Consider the following 22,490-nt stretch of genomic DNA (forward strand, 5'->3'; position numbering starts at 1 on the left):
CCTAACAGATCCACGACTCCAACATCATCATTAAGTTTGCCGATGACACAATGATGGTAGTTCTGATCACAGACAACGACGAGAAAGCCTACAGTGCCTTGCGAAAGTATTCGGCCCCCTTGAACTTTGCGACCTTTTGCCACATTTCAGGCTTCAAACATAAAGATATAAAACTGTATTTTTTTGTGAAGAATCAACAACAAGTGGGACACAATCATGAAGTGGAACGACATTTATTGGATATTTCAAACTTTTTTAACAAATCAAAAACTGAAAAATTGGGCGTGCAAAATTCTTCAGCCCCCTTAAGTTAATACTTTGTAGCGCCACCTTTTGCTGCGATTACAGATGTAAGTCGCTTTGGGTATGTCTCTATCAGTTTTGCACATCGAGAGACTGAATTTTTTTCCCATTCCTCCTTGCAAAACAGCTCGAGCTCAGTGAGGTTGGATGGAGAGCATTTGTGAACAGCAGTTTTCAGTTCTTTCCACAGATTCTCGATTGGATTCAGGTCTGGACTTTGACTTGGCCATTCTAACACCTGGATATGTTTATTTTTTAACCATTCCATTGTAGATTTTGCTTTATGTTTTGGATCATTGTCTTGTTGGAAGACAAATCTCCGTCCCAATCTCAGGTCTTTTGCAGACTCCATCAGGTTTTTTTCCAGAATGGTCCTGTATTTGGCTCCATCCATCTTCCCATCAATTTTAACCATCTTCCCTGTCCCTGCTGAAGAAAAGCAGGCCCAAACCATGATGCTGCCACCACCATGTTTGACAGTGGGGATGGTGTGTTCAGCTGTGTTGCTTTTACGCCAAACATAACGTTTTGCATTGTTGCCAAAAAGTTCAATTTTGGTTTAATCTGACCAGAGCACCTTCTTCCACATGTTTGGTGTGTCTCCCAGGTGGCTTGTGGCAAACTTTAACCGACACTTTTTATGGATATCTTTAAGAAAATGCTTTCTTCTTGCCACTCTTCCATAAAGGCCAGATTTGTGCAATATACGACTGATTGTTGTCCTATGGACAACCTCCCACCTCAGCTGTAGATCTCTGCAGTTCATCCAGAGTGATCATGGGCCTCTTGGCTGCATCTCTGATCAGTCTTCTCCTTGTATGAGCTGAAAGTTTAGAGGGACGGCCAGGTCTTGGTAGATTTGCAGTGGTCTGATACTCCATTTCAATATTATCGCTTGCACAGTGCTCCTTGGGATGTTTAAAGCTTGGGAAATCTTTTTGTATCCAAATCCGGCTTTAAACTTCTTCACAACAGTATCTCGGACCTGCCTGGTGTGTTCCTTGTTCTTCATGATGCTCTCTGCGCTTTTAACGGACCTCTGAGACTATCACAGTGCAGGTGCATTTATACGGAGACTTGATTACACACAGGTGGATCGTATTTATCATCATTAGTCATTTAGGTCAACATTGGATCATTCAGAGATCCTCACTGAACTTCTGGAGAGAGTTTGCTGCACTGAAAGTAAAGGGGCTGAATAATTTTGCACGCCCAATTTTTCAGTTTTTGATTTGTTAAAAAAGTTAGAAATATCCAATAAATGTCGTTCCACTTCATGATTGTGTCCCACTTGTTGTTGATTCTTCACAAAAAAATACAGTTTTATATCTTTATGTTTGAAGCCTGAAATGTGGCAAAAGGTCGCAAAGTTCAAGGGGGCCGAATACTTTCGCAAGGCACTGTATAGGGAGGAGGTCAGAGACCTGGTCGTGTGGTGCCAGGACAACAACTTCTTCCTCAATGTGATCAAGACAAAGGAGATGATTGTGGACTACAGGAAAAAGAGGACAGAGCACGCTCCCATTCTCATCAATGGGGCTGTGGTGGAGCAGGTTGAGAGCTTCAAGTTCCCTGGTATCCACATCACCAACAAACTAACATGGTCCAAGCACATCAAGACAGTCGTGAAGAGGGCACGACAAAACCTATTCCCCCTCAGGATACTGAAAAGATTTGGCATGGGTCCTCATATCCTCAAAAGGTTCTACAGCTGCACCATCGAGAGCATCCTGACTGGTTACATCACTGCCTGGTATGGCAACTGCTCGGCCTCTGACCGCAAAGCACTACAGATGGTAGTGTGTACTGCCCAGTACATCACTGGGGTCAAGCTTCCTGCCATCCAGGACCTCTATACCAGGCGGTGTCAGAGGAAGGCCCTAAAAATTGTCAAAGATTCCAACCACCCTAGTCATAGATGTACGGCAAGCGGTACCGGAGCTCCAAGTCTAGGTCCAAGAGGCTTCTAAACAGCTTCTACCCCCAAGCCGTTAGTCTCCTGAACATCTAAGACTATTTGCATTGTCCCACCCCCCACCCTCTTTTACACCGCAGCTATTCTCTGTTCTTGTCATCTTTGCATAGTCACTTTAGTAACTCTACCTACATGTACATATTACCTCAACTATCAGGTGCCTCCGCACATTGACTCTGTACCGGTACCCCCCTGTATATAGTCTCACTATTGTTATTTTACTGCTGCTCATTAATTACTTGTTACTTTTATTTCTTATTCTTATCCATATTTTTTTTAAACTGCATTGTTGGTTAGGGGCTCGTAAGTAAGTATTTCATTGTAAGGTCTACACCAGTTGTATTCGACGCATGTGACTAATACAATTTGATTTGATTTTGATTTGATTTGACTGGTCGACCTAAGTCAATGTACTGTGTTTGTCCAACCCTCTTTCATGCTCTTCCATCTATGTTCAATCTCACTCTCTTAAGTTCCTCTTTCTCTGTAAACACACCAAGCACCCCAATTGCACAAGTTTATCTAACCCCTAACGTTCTACTCAGAGAGCATCTGTGGGTTTTGGATGAGCCCTACGCCTCAGCACTTTTGCAGGGAAGCAGGGAAGCAGGGAGGCACACGATCTGGCGGTGGGGGTGGGCGGGGGGGCTCCAAAACCCGCCACTTCACCCTCCACCCACAACAGATCCACTTAAGGCAGATTGAAAGTGTCGGAGCAGCTGGGATAGGAAGCAGGAAGGGGGCAGGCGATGCCAGGCGGGCTGTGTTTCATGGCCTGACAGGTCAGGATGCATTATCCCTCAGACATACTGTTTCTCATTAGCCCCCTGATGTGCTGTGACGCTATGTCTGTCTGCCCTGCACTACATGGGGACTGGGGAAGGCCTGAGATGGAGGAGGAGTGGAGAGACGCAAGCAGACAGGTGGAGGAGGAGGAGAAGGAGGGTGGGGTGGAGTGTGTGTGTGTGTGTGTGTGTATGAGAGAGAGAGAGAGAGAGAGAGAGAGAGAGAGAGAGAGAGAGAGAGAGGGGGAGAGAGGGGGAGAGAGGGAGAGAGAGTATATGCATGCGTGAGTGTGTGTACATGTTTGTGAGTGTATGTGTGTGAAGCAACAGGAAGGCAGCAGAGTAAAAGCCCAGAGTCTCTGATGGGGTACCCAGGCGGGGGGAGAGGGAAAGACGGGGGGTCTCAGTGGCAGCCTGCGCTAGCACACACACAGATGGGCTGGGAGAGGGAGCAGCACAAAACACTGTGGGGGAGGAGAAGACAGGAAACGAAAGAAAGAGAGATGGAGCTACCAACAGTGAATAAAGGGAGGAGAGAATTGTGAGTGAGTGAATGAGTGAGCGAGAATCCCACAAATGATTCTATCTGAATATATGCCCCCTTGATTGAGAAACTTGGTGGCATTTTGAAAATGATGAGAAATAGCAATCCAAACTGTCACTTTACTCCAATCTCAGGCTTTCGAGCCACCTGAATAAGAGAAAAAGACATAGCCGGAAAGCTAATGCACAGATCACACAAGTTATGTGTCTGTTCCCTCCTTTCTCATCTCCACACAGCCAAACATAAATAGCCAGCATTGGCACTCCCGTAATTTCCTTTCTCTCCTTTTTTCCGCTCGCTCCCTGTCTCTCCTCCTGCCTTATTCTGGGCAGGGACTGAAGTTATTGCATGTGACACACTGAGGAGAAGGGGGGAAAGGGGGGGAAATTGCATTACTCCAAAGAACGGAATGCCAAGAGAGCGCTGGGATGAGATGCATCTCCTTGCTCCTTAATAACACTGGAATTATTTAAAATAGAAGCAGCAGCAGCGGTGGAATACTTCTGAATCTATATTTAGATTGGGAGTGATGCGACTCGCCCTAGCAGGCAGGAAGGAAGGCTCATGTGAGATTCACAAAGGAGACATGCAAAGGGATCAGGCTGGAGATCAATATAGCGTGCTGCGTAGACAATGGACTCGAGCAGAAAGGAACCATTTTCATATAAAGGGACTGAAAGACAGCATATCAAAATGAGACAAGGAGGTCTTGTGGTGACTTGGATTTCAATACATAAAATATGGGTATAAATAATTTCCTCAGCCTTCCAATATGTTCAGTCTTCAATTGGGATGGCTCATTTTGATAATGGAAGATGTTTTCCAAAATGGTGTTACATAAGAATTGTGGTCCATTCCATTTCAATGGAAACAAAAGACATGGAGCAATTTTTCAACCACAGTTTTCAATGAATTTGTTGTTGTAATTTCCATTTTTTAATTTCCATCTGAGAAATGCCCACTTCCTGCTCGTTCACCAATCCTCCAACAGGACTGACGTTGTCCATCCAATCACAGACGACCCCAACCCCATCCAACCAACCCCTGCTTTTGCTCCCTATTTCATTGCAATTTCAAAGATGATTACTTTCCTTGTCACTGGCTAATTGCATTGATTAGCGAGCTGCTCTAAATCAGTTCACTTTAATTTACCCTTCGTGGCTATGCTAAGCCCATAGCTCGCTGCGATCACCACTAAATTGCAATCACCCAGAGGCCCGGGGCACCACTGACTAAGACATAACAATACATCTGCGTAAATCAATGTTATGTGGAGACGCCCTGAGGCTCGGTCATCTGTGGAAATAATCGGACGCTTCAAATAGAAACTCTGGTTATTTGGTTATTTTCATCTGCCTCTAAATTGTATCGTTTGCTCTTAATGATACGTAATCTAGTATAGTTGATCGTTTCTCTGAGTTTCTACAATTAGAATGGTATAACATCTGTTATGAGTGATGTAACATGTGTCAAATAAGGTTCTAGGCCGTTAATGTCAACCATCCTTATTGTGAAGAAATGTGTTAGCAAATGTAATGTAATTGAATAGGAGACTTGCTAAGGTCTGAATAGGTGCTGCACACATTTAACATGAGTGGCTGGTCAACAGATGGTATATTTCACAGGTTGCTGGGTTCATTGGGCAGATTAGCAGCATACAGCTAGCAGGAGGTCAGAGGAGAGCCCCGGGATGTTTGTCTCCGCCAAACAAAGAAACACTGTTTAACTCTACTCTGTAGAAACCCTCCAAAACAAGGCACTGTGATTTATGAACGGTTTTCTATGAACTGACCAAGTCAACTTTCCATGGCAGCCTTCATGCCGCATTAGTCTTGTCAAAAAAAAGTTGTTTTTGTGTGTTGTTGAATTAATATATGGTCTGGATCAAAGGTTAAACTGAATGGCAACTTTTTGTCACATACTAACTTTGTCCTAAACTTTTAAATAATAAGGGCAGAGGCCAATCATACTATAGATAGTAAATAACCCCCCTCCTACACACACACACACACACACACACACACACACACACACACACACACACACACACACACACACACACACACACACACACACACACAGTGACTCACCGGAAAGTAGAGAAGCAGTGCTCCAGTCAGGATGGCCTCCAATAGAACTACCCCAGAGGCTCTGATACTCTGGAACACAGGAAACAGAAACAACATTTAATAAAAGTTTAATTTGAATAATGCTAAAACTCTACATATTAGTAAGAGCCAAGACGACCTGAATGAAGCCTACTTTCATAGCTACAGTGCCTTGCGAAAGTATTCGGCCCCCTTGAACTTTGCGACCTTTTGCCACATTTCAGGCTTCAAACATAAAGATATAAAACTGTATTTTTTTGTGAAGAATCAACACCAAGTGAGACACAATCATGAAGTGGAACGACATTTATTGGATATTTCAAACTTTTTTAACAAATCAAAAACTGAAAAATTGGGCGTGCAAAATTATTCAGCCCCTTTACTTTCAGTGCAGCAAACTCTCTCCAGAAGTTCAGTGAGGATCTCTGAATGATCCAATGTTGACCTAAATGACTAATGATGATAAATACAATCCACCTGTGTGTAATCAAGTCTCCGTATAAATGCACCTGCACTGTGATAGTCTCAGAGGTCCGTTAAAAGCGCAGAGAGCATCATGAAGAACAAGGAACACACCAGGCAGGTCCGAGATACTGTTGTGAAGAAGTTTAAAGCCGGATTTGGATACAAAAAGATTTCCCAAGCTTTAAACATCCCAACGATAATATTGAAATGGAAGGAGTATCAGACCACTGCAAATCTACCAAGACCTGGCCGTCCCTCTAAACTTTCAGTTTATACAAGGAGAAGACTGATCAGAGATGCAGCCAAGAGGCCCATGATCACTCTGGATGAACTGCAGAGATCTACAGCTGAGGTGGGAGACTCTGTCCATAGGACAACAATCAGTCGTATATTGCACAAATCTGGCCTTTATGGAAGAGTGGCAAGAAGAAAGTCATTTCTTAAAGATATCCATAAAAAGTGTTGGATAAAGTTTGCCACAAGCCACCTGGGAGACACACCAAACATGTGGAAGAAGGTGCTCTGGTCAGATGAAACCAAAATTGAACTTTTTGGCAACAATGCAAAACGTTATGTTTGGCGTAAAAGCAACACAGCTCATCACCCTGAACACACCATCCCCACTGTCAAACATGGTGGTGGCAGCATCATGGTTTGGGCCTGCTTTTCTTCAGCAGGGACAGGGAAGATGGTTCAAATTGATGGGAAGATGGATGGAGCCAAATACAGGACCATTCTGGAAGAAAACCTGATGGAGTCTGCAAAAGACCTGAGACTGGGACTGAGATTTGTCTTCCAACAAGACAATGATCCAAAACATAAAGCAAAATCTACAATGGAATGGTTCAAAAATAAACATATCCAGGTGTTAGAATGGCCAAGTCAAAGTCCAGACCTGAATCCAATCGAGAATCTGTGGAAAGAACTGAAAACTGCTGTTCACAAATGCTCTCCATCCAACCTCACTGAGCTCGAGCTGTTTTGCAAGGAGGAATGGGAAAAAATTTCAGTCTCTCGATGTGCAAAACTGATAGAGACATACCCCAAGCGACTTACAGCTGTAATCGCAGCAAAAGGTGGCGCTACAAAGTATTAACTTAAGGGGGCTGAATAATTTTGCACGCCCAATTTTTCAGTTTTTGATTTGTTAAAAAAGTTTGAAATATCCAATAATTGTCGTTCCACTTCATGATTGTGTCCCACTTGTTGTTGATTATTCACAAAAAAATACAGTTTTATATCTTTATGTTTGAAGCCTGAAATGTGGCAAAAGGTCGCAAAGTTCAAGGGGGCCGAATACTTTCGCAAGGCACTGTACTTTATTGAGGACAAATGTACTCACTATGACTGTGATATGTGGTTGTCTCACCTAGCTACTGTACCTTAAGGTGAATGGGCTTATTTTAAGTCGCTCAATAAGAGTGTCTGCTAAATGACTAAAATGTCAATGTACTAGTGCATTCATAAACAAACAAAATAAATAACAGCTGTATCCTAAGCCTTATCAAAACTCATCAAATAAATATTTGCCCCACAGAACTAGAACATTCTACGTTTTTCTATGGTTTTCCATTTCATGGATATTTCCAGGCTCCTCTTACAGTACATCAGACATTCAGCCATGCATTCTTTTACAGTAAACGGTGCTTGAGGATGCTTTCAAGGGGCAATGGACAGCTGTGCCATTGGTTTGCAAACATACAGTATAAGTGCCTATACACAGCTTACTGCTCTTGAACCTTGAGCAAATGATAGTGCTGCTACCACGCATAGAGTGGCAACAGAAGTAAAGTCCCTTTTGGAGGATAAATGATGATTACATACAGGGACATTCAATATGACATACCTCCAAATTCTAGAAGTTGTATTCGTGAGAAAAGACATTGTTCGTCTCAGCCCTATTAGAGCAAACTCATCCCAAGGTGTGTGTGATCCAGTAAGGAGATGTTCTCCTGTCAGTGAATCTGTCAACCTACATCCTAATCCAGAGATTTCTCACGCTCAAGACAAAGTCCTAAATGAAGCCAATTAATTGACAGAACCCAACTGAGGGCTTAGGTGTTGTGCTCCACTCCAGAAAGCTAATGCGATTATAGAGCCAAAAGTTCCACAGCCGAAAGTTCACCAGGCTATGAATAAGGAACTGGTTCAGGACTATACGGCTCTACTATATAAAGTAAATGTCATGTTGTAGAAGTAGAACAGCGAAGTTGCCTTTAATACTGTCAAATCTAAGTAATGGCCTTGCCATATTTTGCCAGTATCAAACCAAATCAAATGTTATTCATCACATGCGCCAAATACAACAGGTATTACAGTGAATACCTACTTACAGTAAAATGCCTACTTACGAGCCCCTAACGAACAACGCAGTTAAAAAATATATATGGATGAGAATAAGAAATAAAAGTAGCAAGTAAAGCAGCAGCAGTAAAACAATAATAGTGAGACTATATACAGGGGGGTACCGGTACAGAGTCAATGTGCAGGGGCACCGAATAGTTGAGGTAATATATACATGTAGGTGGAGTTATTAAAATGACTATGCATAGACGATAACAGCAGAGAGTAGCAGCTGTGTAAAAGAGGGGGGGGGGGGGGGGGGGCAATCCAAATATTCTGGGAGGCCATTTGATTAGATGTTCAGGAGTCTTATGGCTTGGGGGAAGAAGCTGTTTAGAAGCCTCTTGGACTTGGAGCTCCGGTACCGTTTGCCGTGCGGTAGCAGAGAGAACAGTCTATGACTAGGGTGGCTGGAGTCTTTGACAATTTTTAGGGCCTTCCTCTGACACCACCTGGTATAGAGATCCTGGATGGCAGGAAGCTTGGCCCCAGTGATGTACTGGGCCATTTGCACTACTCTCTGTAGTGCCTTGCAGTCGGAGGCTGAGCAGTTGCCATACCAGGCAGTGATGCAACCAGTCAGGATGCTCTTGATGGTGCAGCTGTAGAACCTTTTGAGGATCTGAGGACCCATGCCAAATCTTTTCAGTCTCCTGAGGGGGAATGGGTTTTGTCGTGCCCTCTTCACGACTGTCTTGGTGTGTTTGGACCATGTTAGTTTGTTAGTGATGTGGTGGAGCTCTCAACCTGCCCCACCACAGCCCTGTCGATGAGAATGGAGGCGTGCTCTGTTCTCTTTTTCCTGTAGTCCACAACCATCTCCTTTCTCTTGATCACGTTGAGGGAGAGGTTGTTGTCCTGGCACCACACGGCCAGGTCTCTGACCTCCTTCCTATAGGCTGTCTCGTTGTTGTCTGTGATCAGAACTACCATCATTGTGTCATCGGCAAACTTACTGATGATGTTGGAGTCGTGCCTGGCTGTCATGAGTGAACAGGGAGTACAGGAGGGGACTGAGCACGCACCCCTGAGGGGCCCCTATGTTGAGGATGAGGTTGTTACCTACCCTTACCACCTGGGGGCGGCCCGTCAGGATGTCCAGGATCCAGTTGCAGAGGGAGGTGTTTAGTCCCAGGGTCCTTAGCTTATTGATGAGCTTTGAGGGCACTATGATGTTGAATGCTGAGCTGTAGTCAATGAATAGCATTCTCACATAGGTGTTCCTTTTGTCCAGGTGAGAAAGGGCAGTGTGGAGTGCAATAGAGATTGCATCATCTGTGTATCTGTTGGGGCGGTATGCAAATTGGAGTGGGTCTAGGGTTTCTGGGATAATGGTGTTGTTGTGAGCCATGACCAGCCTTTCGAAGCACTTCATGGCTACTGACGTGTGTGCTACGAGTCGGTAGTTGTATGGGCAGGTTATTTTAGTGTTCTTGGGCACAAGCACTATGGTGGCCTGCTCAAAATATGTTGGTTTACAGACTCGGACAGGGAGAGGTTGAAAATGTCAGTGAAGACACTTGCCAGTTGGTCATCGCATGCTCGCAGTACACGTCCTGGTAATCCGTCTCTCAACTGTGCTTCCCTTTGTAGTCTGTAATGGTTTGCAAGCCCTGCCACATCCATCAAGCGTCAGAGCTGGTGTAGTACAATTCGATCTTAGTCCTTTATTGAAGCTTTGCATGTTTGATGGTTCGTTGGAGGGCATAGCGGAATTTCTTAAAAGGTTCCAGGTTAGAGTCCCGCTCCTTGAAAGCGGCAGCTCTAGCCTTTAGCTCAGTGCGGATGTTGCCTGTAATCCATGGTTTCTGGTTGTGGTATGTACATACGGTCACTGTGGGGATGATGTCATCGATGCACTTATTGATGAAGACAATGACTGATGTGGTGTACGCCTTAATGCCATCGGAGAAATCCCGGAACATATTCCAGTCTATGCTAGCAAAACAGTCCTGTAGTTTAGCATCTGCTTCATCTGACCACTTTTTATTCATCTAGTCACTGGTGCTTCCTGCTTTAATTTTTGCTTGTAAGCAGGAATCAGGAGGATAGGTTTATGGTCAGATTTGCCAAATGGAGGGCGAGGGAGAGCTTTGTATGTGTATCTGTGTGTGGAGTAAAGGTGGTCCAGTGTTTTTTCCCTCTGGTTGCACATTTAACTTGATAGAAATTTGATAGAAGTTTCCCTGCATTAAAGTCCCAGGCTACTAGGAGAGCCACCTCTGTGTGAGCATTTTCTTGTTTGCTTATGGCGGAATACAGCTCATTCAAAGCTGTAAAAGCCATAGCTGCTAAAGCCATAGCTTAATGCCAGGCTCTGACTGTGGTGGTATGTAGACAGCTACGAAAAATACAGATGAAAACTCTCTACGTAGGTAGTGTGGTCTACAGTATACACATTCTTGAAGATTCCATATCCATGGCAAGGAGGTTTCTTAAAGTTTTTACTTGTATCAAAGAATATCACTGTACCCAAGATTATTTTATCTCAGAGATGTTATTATTTTACTGTAAGAAGCCTGGGGGATTTGGAGAGTGTGTGGGCATTGGAGAAGCTAGGCAGATCTATTTATAAGCCTATAGCATCGAGGACAGCCATGGAGAAACTAAATCTTGTTAAGAGAAATCAGATCCCTCCACGTACCAACTCAGTGGCCTTGTGGTTAGAGTGTCTGCCCTGAGATTGAACGGTTTGGAGTTCGATCCCTAGTCAAGTCATACCAAAGACTAAAAATGGGTCATAATGCCTTGGCACTCAGCATTAAGGAGATGGATCGGCCCAACGAAAGTCTAGCATCCTGTCCAGGGGGTGTACTTGTACAAGCTGCCTCATGCTAAAAAAAAATATGTAATAGGCTCCTGCACTTTAGGCTGCTCTGACAAGGCTTACTTACCAGTGAGGCCTAGACTAAACCCTTGTCTTAGACTCAACATAGTTATTATCATCTACCTAAGGTATACAGCACTGTTCTCAATTTCATTGTACTAACATTCTCCCTTCATAACATATGCTGAACATCAGGGACCATATTCTTAAAGCTTGCTGATCTGGGATCAGTTTTCCCTTTAAGATCATAATGAATAAGATAATGTAGACAGGGTGGCCCTGTTCCTAGATCAGCACTCCTACTCTGAAACATCTTGTGGATAGAAGCCCAGCTCTATAGTGAACTCCAAAACGTTGTAGCTAAGATCATCTCATAGAGTCTAAGAGTGAGACATTTGGTTGGCAAGGGGCGAACGCTGATCTTAGTGCCACGAATGTCTTGGAAAACTCACTCCAGTTCAGTTGAAACTAAAGATACAACTTTTGAACTGGTGCAAATGCCAACTAAATTTGCCAATCGGCATTAAAGCTTAGAGTTGGAACCTTAATTCTGCCATCAATGTGCCAAACTGTACCAGATTGTGTGTGCCCAATGAATCATGTATAATCAGATAGAGTCAATTATTATTTGTGCTGCTCTGAACTGTCAGAAGAGGTATCCCCATGAATAATACACTTGTTGAACGTTCCTGAGCTACCCATGGCCATATGGTCGAAACACATCCAATCTATATAGTAAAATATACAGCAAATATCATTCTGTTCAAAAAGTACAGTACAGTGTGTGCCCTGTTCTCATTCAGGTTCAAGAACAAAAAAAGGAAAGGATAAGATAGACCCAGTCATCCATTTATGAATAAAACAATGTAGGCTAATAGGATAGAATAACATGTATCAAGTCATCCATTAACTAATACATCAACATAGATGATGAATTAGGATGGAAAATAACATGAATAACATGTATTAAGTCATGAACTATATATCAATATATCATAAATCAATGTAATAGATGATGAATAGTGATTATGATCAATGTAGATGGGGATGAATGACGGCTGAATAGTGCCTCACCTTGTTCCTGCGGAAGTGGTAGATGATCACCATGCTGACAAAGTCCACCAGCATACACAGGACCTGGAAGGAGAGTACGGCCATGCGCAGGGCGCTGTCGCTTCGAGCAACACAGGGCGTGTCATCCTTGCAGTAGGCACAGCCCTCCTGACAGGGCAGGCAGTCGCTGGACGACCCCTCGGCCAGGTTAGGACCCCCGTTTGAAGCTTTTCCCTTTCTGCCCCAACCTGTGACAGAAAGATTTCTTAAAGATTTTTTACCTGGGTCATAAAAACAATTTCCAATAAAATGGCACTTCAACACTCAACTAAATTAGGTACTTTGTAGTACTTTATGGTAGCTTTATTTGGTAAATTACTTAGTGCTATTCTTCTGCTCCTTTGTTGCAATTAGAGGGAGCCAGGCTCCTCATGTCAACGTAACCTTTCACCCTGTTCAAGTGGCTCTCCTTAAACGTGTTAAACATAGGCCCTTCTCTCTGATTATGGCTGCTCCTCCTGTGGTTTCCTGTAGGTCTCTACGTGGGTGTTCGAACACCATCTGTGCCAGGCCTCTATATCTCTAATATCTTCTCTGGCTTCGGCATCATCACCATCATCATCATCATTATCATCATATCATCTCACCTCCATTTATTGGAATTTCACAGCTATTTTTAAGATAAGACCCATCATGTGCATAAATTGCACCCTATTCGCTACATTGTGCACTACTTTTGACCAGATCCCGGGCCCTGGTCTAAAGTAGTGCACTCTAAAGGAATAGGGTGCCATTGATTAACTTCCACATCTTCGATCATTGATGACATCATTTTCAGTATGTAAAAAAGGATTTATGTTGTGTACCATTGTATATAACAAGGAGGGGTGGCATACTGTTTGTTGTAATAGAGTGTTTATGTCAGCAGTACATACACCTACACCTAACATTGCTAAAGCCATAGCTAAGTAACGGACACTTTAAACGTCGCTGAATGTTTGATTGGCTGTATGAATGAGGGCATAGAAGCTCATCTTGTTTAAAATGTTGAATTCAAATTGAGTCTGAATGACTCACTCTGCTCTTGTGTTAAAGGTCCAATGCAGCCGTTTTTATCTCAATATCAAATCATTTCTGGGTAATAATTAAATACCTTGCTGAGACTGTTTTCAATTATAATGGTCAAAAATAAACAAAAATAGCTTCTTAGCAAAGAGCAATTTCTCAAGAAAGAATATTGCTAGGACTGTCTGGGAGTGGTCTGAGTGAGAAGGGGAACACTGAAAACTAGCTGTTATTGACAGAGAGGTTTGGAACTCTCTTTCTTATTGGTCCCCAGGCAGGTCAAAACTCCATCTGAACCAAAACATGAAGAAATTTGAGGGGGTTTTCAAACAGCATTTACACTAAAAAGGCATTATCATAATTTTCGCAATTAGTATTATTATTATTATAGTATTAAAATATGATTCCAACCTCATAGTACGGAAATATATATATATAAAACACAGGAAATCAAGTTTTTGACTGCACTGGGCCTTTAAGTAAACAGCCTTTTTAAAATGATGACAGTATCCTCTGTAAAAACAAAAATAGGTGCAGTGAAATGTGTTGTTTTACAGGGTCAGCCATAGCAGTACGGTGCTGGCTCAGGTCTTCGAACCAGCAACCTTTCGGTTAATGACCCGACGCTCTAAACGCTAGACTACCTGCCACCCTATGATAGAGTGAACGCCTGGAGGATGAAACCTAAGCTCTCTCTGGTGTCTGTACTGCACCTAAACATCAAAGCATATGTGTGAACATGAAAAGTCAACACAGTTTCTCTGGTTCAACGATTGGCATATCATACCAGGATTCCGCAGAGAATACTCATGGCTAAAGCACAGAGAAATGTGCAAGGCTCACATTATTTCTAAATGGACAAATTCTGGGGACATGAGAAAGGCTGGTGGGCTCAGATAATTGTCTCAAGAGGGGTGTCGATGGAGAGAGCGAGAAACCCTTTAGTGATGCCAGTTTGGCAGCGATATTGGGTAAAAATCCAACCAGTTCTACCATTTACTGGGACTTTGCTCTTAACCAAAGACTATTTTAGAACTCTATGACTCTGCACATCCTTGATCTCCTGAAAATACCTACTTATCTCCCATTGGTTTGATGGTATGACTCATAGCTGTTTCTCATTTGGCTCATTGCTTCTCCTGTGGACTCAGTTTCTCACAGTCTGAAAGCGAGCCTAACTTCATTGGAAGCTAAAGCTATAGAAATGTAAGGAATCGAAAAGGAAAGGTGAACAGTGGCGGTTTCCTCTACAAAGAGTGTTGAGGATGGAGAATGTTCACTTTGAGATTAAGACAACAGTTGTTATTGGCCCGGTGGTGGGCAAGACTGCTGAAGAACGTGTCTGTAAGGCACGTGCCTCTGTTTGCTCTAATCAAATTAACCCCCCCCCCCCACACACACACACACACACACACGCCTATGCCCATAAACGCACATCTACGTACACACGCACAGACACATCTACCCCTCTCTGAACGAGAGAGAGCTTAACTTCGTGGTGGGAGCTCTTGCATATGCAAAAAGGGACGAGTGTGGGTAAGGATGGAGGGATGAAGAGAGAGAGGGAGGGATGGCGGGGGGGGGGACTGATGCAGACACAGAGAGACGTGCAGAGGTCCGGGTGGGATGAGAGGAGACTGAGGGAGAGAGCTGGGAGGAGAACACAGGAGTGTGAGTGGGCTTGAAGCCCGACCAACCGAATACCACAGGGGCTTCATGTCTGCAAGGGCCTATTCTAATTAACATACAAAGGAGGGAAGGAAGAAGGGTCACAAAATGACGATTCCACTGTATCTTGTTCCTTAAATAAAGGATTATAAAGGACCACATGGTGCCAACACCAGGCGAGGTTTAAGATAATGTCGTCATAACAACGGTAATGTCGTCGTAAACAACGGTAATGTCGTAAACAACGGTAATGTCGTCATAGCAACGGTTATGCTAATGCTACTAACACTACTTAACATGCCGTGAGAGAGTGTTCAAAGGGTCAGACAGCTACATCTGCTAAATTCCTCTTCCCGATTAGGAGCCATCATATGCGACTGGAAGGAACAACAGAAAGAAGAAGAACTGGAATACATTTGCATGGTCAACACATCACCGACTTGCAGCTGTTACAAATGAGGATCATATTTTGTCAGAGTTTTTGAGGACCATGATTTGCCTTCAGTCCTCACCATGCTCCCATCCCAAGTGATGTCACACATCTCAGAGCATGTTTGTAACATGTTGGTAAATATCCGTAATGTTACTTACTTTTGAAGCCATTGACCGCCACTCTGTTGGGGTGGTAGAAGCCTGTCTTGCACTGGCATTTGTATTTGTCCAGCACAAACCCATGGCCTCGGATAGACATGCACTGTGGATAGAAAAAAGGACAATACAGTATTTGGCATCTACTGTAGGTACAGGTGTCAATATATGTTGAATAAAATGGACAATATATGGATTTACTATACAGTATATGTGTTCATCTTGAGAAGCAGTTGCTCTCAATGGCAATTCTATTTACATTTAAAAAACATATGTCAAAGAATCACACTCAATTCTCTCAGCAATTAACCAATGAAAACACTTACAACAGTGAGCACAAACCTCCAAAGCCTCGTCTTAATCAATGAACATAATGGGAAAACCAGTGAAATGCTCCATATTAAATTAGGCGAGGCTGTTTCATTTGATTGAGCTGATAGGAAACAGAGAGAGGCCTGTTAGAGAGAGCTCCAGAGGAGCGTCAAGGGGCATCCTTGGCAGACTTTTCGCGGCATTTGCCAAATTACAAGATGTAATTAATATCTAAATTAAGAACAGGCGTATTTGCAAGGATTAAAAGAGAACTATTAATTCTATGTCTCGGGGGACCTGATTCCATCTTCCATTCCGCTTCTAAAACATCTGGGTCACAGTGAGACAAAATTGTATTTTCTTTTAAGAGTACCGTCTGATTTTCAAACTGAAACAAGATTTTATTTTCTCAGCCCAGATTATTAATATAACTTCAGTTGAGAATCCCAGGATAACAACAGGGACTCAGACTAAGTATTGGACTCCACCAGACACTTAACATGATGTGAAGTGTTGAAGTGTTGGTGACCTGTGGTTCAAGACCGATGGCAGTGGCACCGTCTACTCTAAATGAAGCAGCAGCTATTGTGACTGGACTTTGCATTAAGAGGTCGCTATTTCTGGCTCTCTCAAGGAGCTCTGAGCCGGGGCCATCTGCATTTACAAATCTGAAAACAGTCAACCAGGCCCTTAGACAAATCCTTTGAGACTCTCCTTCCCGACCATCTGCAATCGCAAGGTAATTACAGAGTTACCGCTCAATAGACGCTCTTCTCAGACAAAGCACTGATGTCACCAAGCCACCTAAATCAGCACTACACAGTTTTTTTAAACAGAAGTATTCAGCAGTATGGTGGCATAGTAGTCCTTAATTCAAGGCCTGTCCGAGATATTTAGTTTATTTTTAAATGAACCTTTATTTAACTAGGCAAATCAGTTAAGAACAAATTCATATTTACAATGACAGCCTACCAGGGAACAGTGGGTTAACTGCCTTATTCAGGGGCAGAACAACAGGTTTTACCCTGTCAGCTCTGGGACTCAATCCAGCAACCTTTCAGTTACTGGCCCAATGCTCTAACCACTAGGCAACCTGCCATCCCAGCTGGCTATCTGCTGCCCCAGGAATATGTTGTCAGAAGTGGGATGTGCATTCAAATAAAATTTGCCATATAGGGTACAATGAGATTCGCTTTAGATGGCGTCAAATCCTAACTTCATTGCAGCGGCATACCCAGTTTGATCTCAGGCCTACCCAAAAAATGTTCCAGAAATTATTCAATAGAAATTGTGTTATAATGCATTACATTTTTAAAAGAAAAAAATGTGAGATTTATTTTCTATGGGTAATTTTATTATAATGTAACAAAGAAATAGCCCGCAGCAATCAAGTTTGCTTCCGACTATTGGTTACATTTTAAATAAATTCATACCGTGGTTTCCCTCAACAACCTGCCAACGTCACATGGCTAAACTTTGTAGCGCATTAGCTAGCAAGTTCTACAATGCTAGCTTACTCAAATTTAGTCACCAGCTAAGGTCATTTAGTAGTTCTAGCAATGGCAAACCAAATGTCGATCGCTAGGTTTTTCAAAAAAGGAAAAGGAGTGAGGAGAAGGAGTGTGTGCCAGAAAATAATTTGGATCAATACACCGATAGCTTCCAGAAGGAGACATTAACAGGTGGCGCCATGATAGAAACAACCGCAATCGCCATCACAACCACCAATGCCACGTCGAGCCAGGCATGCTTGCCTACCCCACGGCCTCCTCTCATTCTTGATGCTTTGGGCGGGGGTGAACCTGCAGTAGGTCCACCGACAGATTTGTCTGCTGTTTATGAACAAGCCTGTCAACCAAAGCTAGCAAATTTCCCTTCAAGTATGATAAATGGCAAATCACGCTGCTTCTCTTCAAGTTGGTATGACCAGTTAGTGTGGATTGAGTATAGTAAAGCAAAATATGCAATTTATTGTACATTTTGTAGGCACTTTCCTGAGGCAAATGTCGAATTCAGATTTATGACAAAGAATGACTCAGAAATACAAAACAGGCTTAATGTTCTACCTCGCAATGCCACGCTTATGAGCCCCGAAATTCAGAACAAGATGCTGGAGTGTGCAGCAAGACTGTTACTGTGGAGGATAAAATATGAAGGTCATTCTGCGCCTTCCACGTATTTTGCCATTACTAGCAGATTAATATAAAGATCAATCTAAATGAGAACTTATTGCTGTGTGCATCTGATACATTCATGCTGGACTGATTAAAGAAAGAGCTGTTGGTTTTATGGAAACCGCTGATTTGTCTGCACAAGGAATGTCTCGGAAAATACTAGAAGTGTTGCAACCCCTGGAGTTGGATCCCACTCTGTGTGTGTGTTTTTGTTTTGATGGTGCATCAGTCATGTCAGGGAACAGAGGAGGGGTACATGTCCTACTAAAGCAAACATTTAAGCAAGCAGTATATGTGCATTGCAACTTCCACCATCTGAATTCGGGTTCTGTGCACCGCAGCAAAAGTGTCTGGACACGTCAGGACTTTTTTACAGACGGTAAATCAGCCACATTCATACCCACATTTATGAGTGGATCCCACAGACATGCTGGATTCATAGGAAGTACAGAAAGAGTTGCATCCTGATAGACCATGTATCGAGCTAGAAAGATCCACGGGTGTACGGTGGAGTTCAAAACCGGTGTCAGTGGGTAAAGAGCTGTTACTGATAGATGTCATTTTAGAGGTTCTTTCAGGGTTTTCAGAGGCTTGTGGACAAGCCAAATTAGAAGCCGATGCCCTCTTACAACAAATCCAGAACAACAAGTGTTTATTCCTTATTCCTGTTACAAAGCTCTACATTATCTGTGACGGACTGGATTGGTTTAATTGAAATCCTCAAACGCAGGTTTTCTACGTTCAGAGATAACTCAGGAGGAGAATTCGATAAGGTTCTCAAGCTAACTGAAGAGATGATGATTAAGCATGATATTAGTAAATGGGATGTGAGTGCATCACGGCAGCGAAAACTGCCTGTAAAATGTGCAGACAAGTGTAGTCACAACTTCATTAGGGAAAACAACAATATACTAGACAGACAGATTTCAATAAAACACATACGGGATCATGCGAGCGGCAGACTCCTTTTCCAAGGAATCCCAAACCTGCAGCCTTAAAGAGCAGCTGAAGACCACATGCATTCTGCAGTATCAATTGAGAATGCTGAAAAGTAACATGGGAAAGAGTGATTTTTCCTCTATAATGAGTGTACTTGACAGCTGCCCTGATGATATTTTCCCTAATATAAACTCTCTGTTAAGGATCATTGACACACATAAGGTACCATTTTATCGTACTACTGCCCGTCGTAGTATAAATTGTAACATCAAACATAGGCTTGTAAACCCATTGAGATTAAAGTGCGTCTGAAGATGAGTTTTGTGTTGTTGGCAAGTTGGTAACTGGTCTAAAGTTACTGTCTTATTTTAATATGCTGGGATAGGTAATTATTTGTAAATGTAACGAGGTTGATCCAAGTACTATGCACTAGTATAAAATGATTGTATTCCGAAAATAATATATGGTGCAATCGCTAAATAAATAAAATAAATAAGTATAAAAAATGCCTATCCAAATTTTTCTAGGCCTATCCAAAAAATATATATATGCCTACGCCCCTGCTTCAGTGACATTTAACTTGCCATGAAAATCTGTGGAAAACTCCATCCAGCAGATCTTGTTTACAATCGGATGCAAATATGCTGTTGGGGAAGAGGGCTCCGCCCCTCTTCCTCAGAGTGTGCCAGAGAATCCTATAACTGGCTCAGTCTGAAATTACATTAAATACTTTTTCTGAAAATGAATGATGCTGCTGAGGTTTTTCATTGATACAGCATATTTCAAATTCCATAGAATAGGATAGTGTAGCACAGTTCCTCCTGAATCTTTGCCATCTCTTTTAGTATTAGTCCTCTGAATTCCCCACTCAGCGGGCATCTTCTCAGACATTCAGTAAGGTCAACTGGGACCACCATGCTTCCAAACCCTATGAATCATTAAGAATGTGTGTTGGCCTGCTGAACTTTGCTCACCCTGCTTCACAAAGCGGCCAACAGTGAACAACTCCAGGACAACACGCTACTATAGTGTCATGCAGCTCTCTCTCTCTCTCTCTGTTGCCTTTAGAACAGAGAACATGTTTTATTTTCTGTGAGCTATGGGAGGACTGGCGATCCTTTTTCTGGAGTATCGCAGGCAGGTCAGATTTTTTTACGTGTCATGTTCAGTGGTGTGTATCCATGAAGGCCAACGGAAGCCAGCCCCCCCCCCCCCCCCTCCTGTATCTCACAGGAGAAAGCATCCGAATGAGCGAAACATCACCCCCCTGTCTCTCTACGTGTAGGCCATCTATCTGATGCTGTCTGGTCCAAACAAGTATGAAGTTCTTGTCGTCCATAGCATTAAAGGCATGGGAAGCCAGTGAGCACATGGCCTCCCTTGACAAGACAAATATACAAAATTAGCCAATCAGCATTGAACTAAACTGAGCGAGCTCAACTATGAATGGTCCTGGCGGAATAAAAAAAAGTGTCAAAGGAAGCCTGCTTGGATTTGGCATCTCTCCTATCAAGTTGCTTGAGAGCACACATCATTAACAGAAACAACTTGAATTGTTGCATCTCGTTGTGTTGTTCTCCTCCAGTGGCTAGCTAGCTAGTTAAAATTGGCCCCTAAATTAGCCATGGATGGGAGAGACGAATTTGGACGGTTTTACTTAATTCTCTGTACTGGCCAATGATTATAACGGTGGTTCTGATTATTTGAATTAATGGTTAGATCAGAACAAATATTCAATATGTACAGTAGCTAGATGTAGAAGGCTAATGTTAACTAGCTAAAGTTGCCCGTGAATGGAAGATGGGCCAGTGAGCAAATTTTTTGCCAGGTAGCCTAGGACAACAAAAAATAAAAGCATGTACTGTATGACAGAGTGACAAACCATTTTGTCAACATGAAAGAGAGGAGGACGGCATTGGCGTTTCTCTACAAGTAGGGTGAGTCAACATGTTTTTCTACTTGCACGAACACATACACACGCGCGCAAACAGAAATCAGAACCATGGACAGCCACATCATATTCAGCTTATGTTGATTGGACCAAATTGTTTTTGGTATCTTTCAGTTGTCACTGCGTTAGACTAAGCAGAGGTGATTTGATGATGATGAAATGTTGAAGTTGAAATGGTGCTGTAATAGTGGCGGTAGCTCCTGTTTTCTTTGCGACTTGTGGTAACTCTCTGTGGTTCCAAATAAATTGTTGTTTAGTGGACCGAAAATGTCAAAAACATTAACTTGCTTAACCATGCCAGGTCATGTCTGTTACATGCAATATGCGTTGTGGACTTCATCGGACAGAAACAAAGTTGTGTTAAAATGTATTCTGCAGCTGTCTTCTTATTGTCATGGCCTTTAGGCATATATATCACAGTCGCAAGGCATATGAATTAACAGCAAATAATGCAATAATCCCAACACACACGATTTTACCCATGCACTGCTGCTGGGTCATGTTTGGGTTTTGACCTGAGAGCACAGGTAGGTGAGATTCTTCCGGAAATCACTGACATGGATCAATTAGCTCAGTTGATTAAGTGAAATGTCTTGTTGCAGATATTTTCCTGCCAATTGAGAATATACCTTTGTGCAGCTTGGTTTGAAATGCAAGTCATCCCCAATTCTCCATCTGACAGAACAAACAGCTGTTGAAATCTGCTCTGTGTGTAGGGAAGGAAGGGAAGGTGGGGCGTAGTGGACCTGTCTGCCACTTTCAATACAGTCCCTTTGCATTAGCTTGGGAAATGAAAAGTGTGTGTGTGTGTGTGTGTGCACGCGTGTGTAAAAGTGTGAGGGGCCGGGAATAGTCACAGCACTCCCCCACCACTCTGACTAGGTGATTGATGCGGGCTGGGCCCGGAGTGTGCTGAACGGCGAAGGAGGCCAGACGGAGCCGCCTGCTTCCCAGCTACCTGCCATCCGTCACATGTGATCTCAGCAACATCGGCCCATCGGCCAAGCCAGGAGTGGGATTACCTCCAATGGGCCGTAAAATGGTCCGTTTGGACAAGATACATAAACCTTTCCACACAGGGATAAGGAGCTTTAGAAGCACAAGTGACAGACAGTTGGATGCTAGGTATTATATGGCACAGTATATGGATGCATACTGATATGTATTCTGTCAAACATTCTGTCATACATTCTGTCATACAGTATCATTATAATGATATCAGTTTCTGACCATCTGTTTCCACCTTGCACTGGCGGATGTACAGAGATTCCTACAGTATACAATGTATTTCTACTATCAATCATAAAAGGAAAGGTGTGATGCAGTGGTTGCCGTAGGTCTTCCTACGAGCACAACTGCTCTTTGTTTACAACACAGCTGTGGCAGCTGT

General features: G+C 43.0%; 1 protein-coding gene across 1 annotated transcript in view; it reads right to left on the minus strand.

Moving 5' to 3' along the window:
- The window catches only part of gpr158a (G protein-coupled receptor 158a), a 101,836-nt gene that overhangs the window by 44,921 nt on the left and 34,425 nt on the right, over positions 1–22,490 (minus strand). Inside the window, exons 3-5 of the mRNA XM_021562794.2 lie at positions 15,728–15,830; positions 12,425–12,651; positions 5,698–5,766 (exon numbers count right to left, since the gene is read on the minus strand). Of these exons, the coding sequence (XP_021418469.1) occupies positions 5,698–5,766; positions 12,425–12,651; positions 15,728–15,830 (399 nt within the window). The remainder of the gene's footprint in view (positions 1–5,697; positions 5,767–12,424; positions 12,652–15,727; positions 15,831–22,490) is intronic.

The sequence above is a fragment of the Oncorhynchus mykiss genome, chromosome 15 (genome assembly GCF_013265735.2).
Source record: "Oncorhynchus mykiss isolate Arlee chromosome 15, USDA_OmykA_1.1, whole genome shotgun sequence".
NCBI classification, from domain to species: domain Eukaryota; kingdom Metazoa; phylum Chordata; class Actinopteri; order Salmoniformes; family Salmonidae; genus Oncorhynchus; species Oncorhynchus mykiss.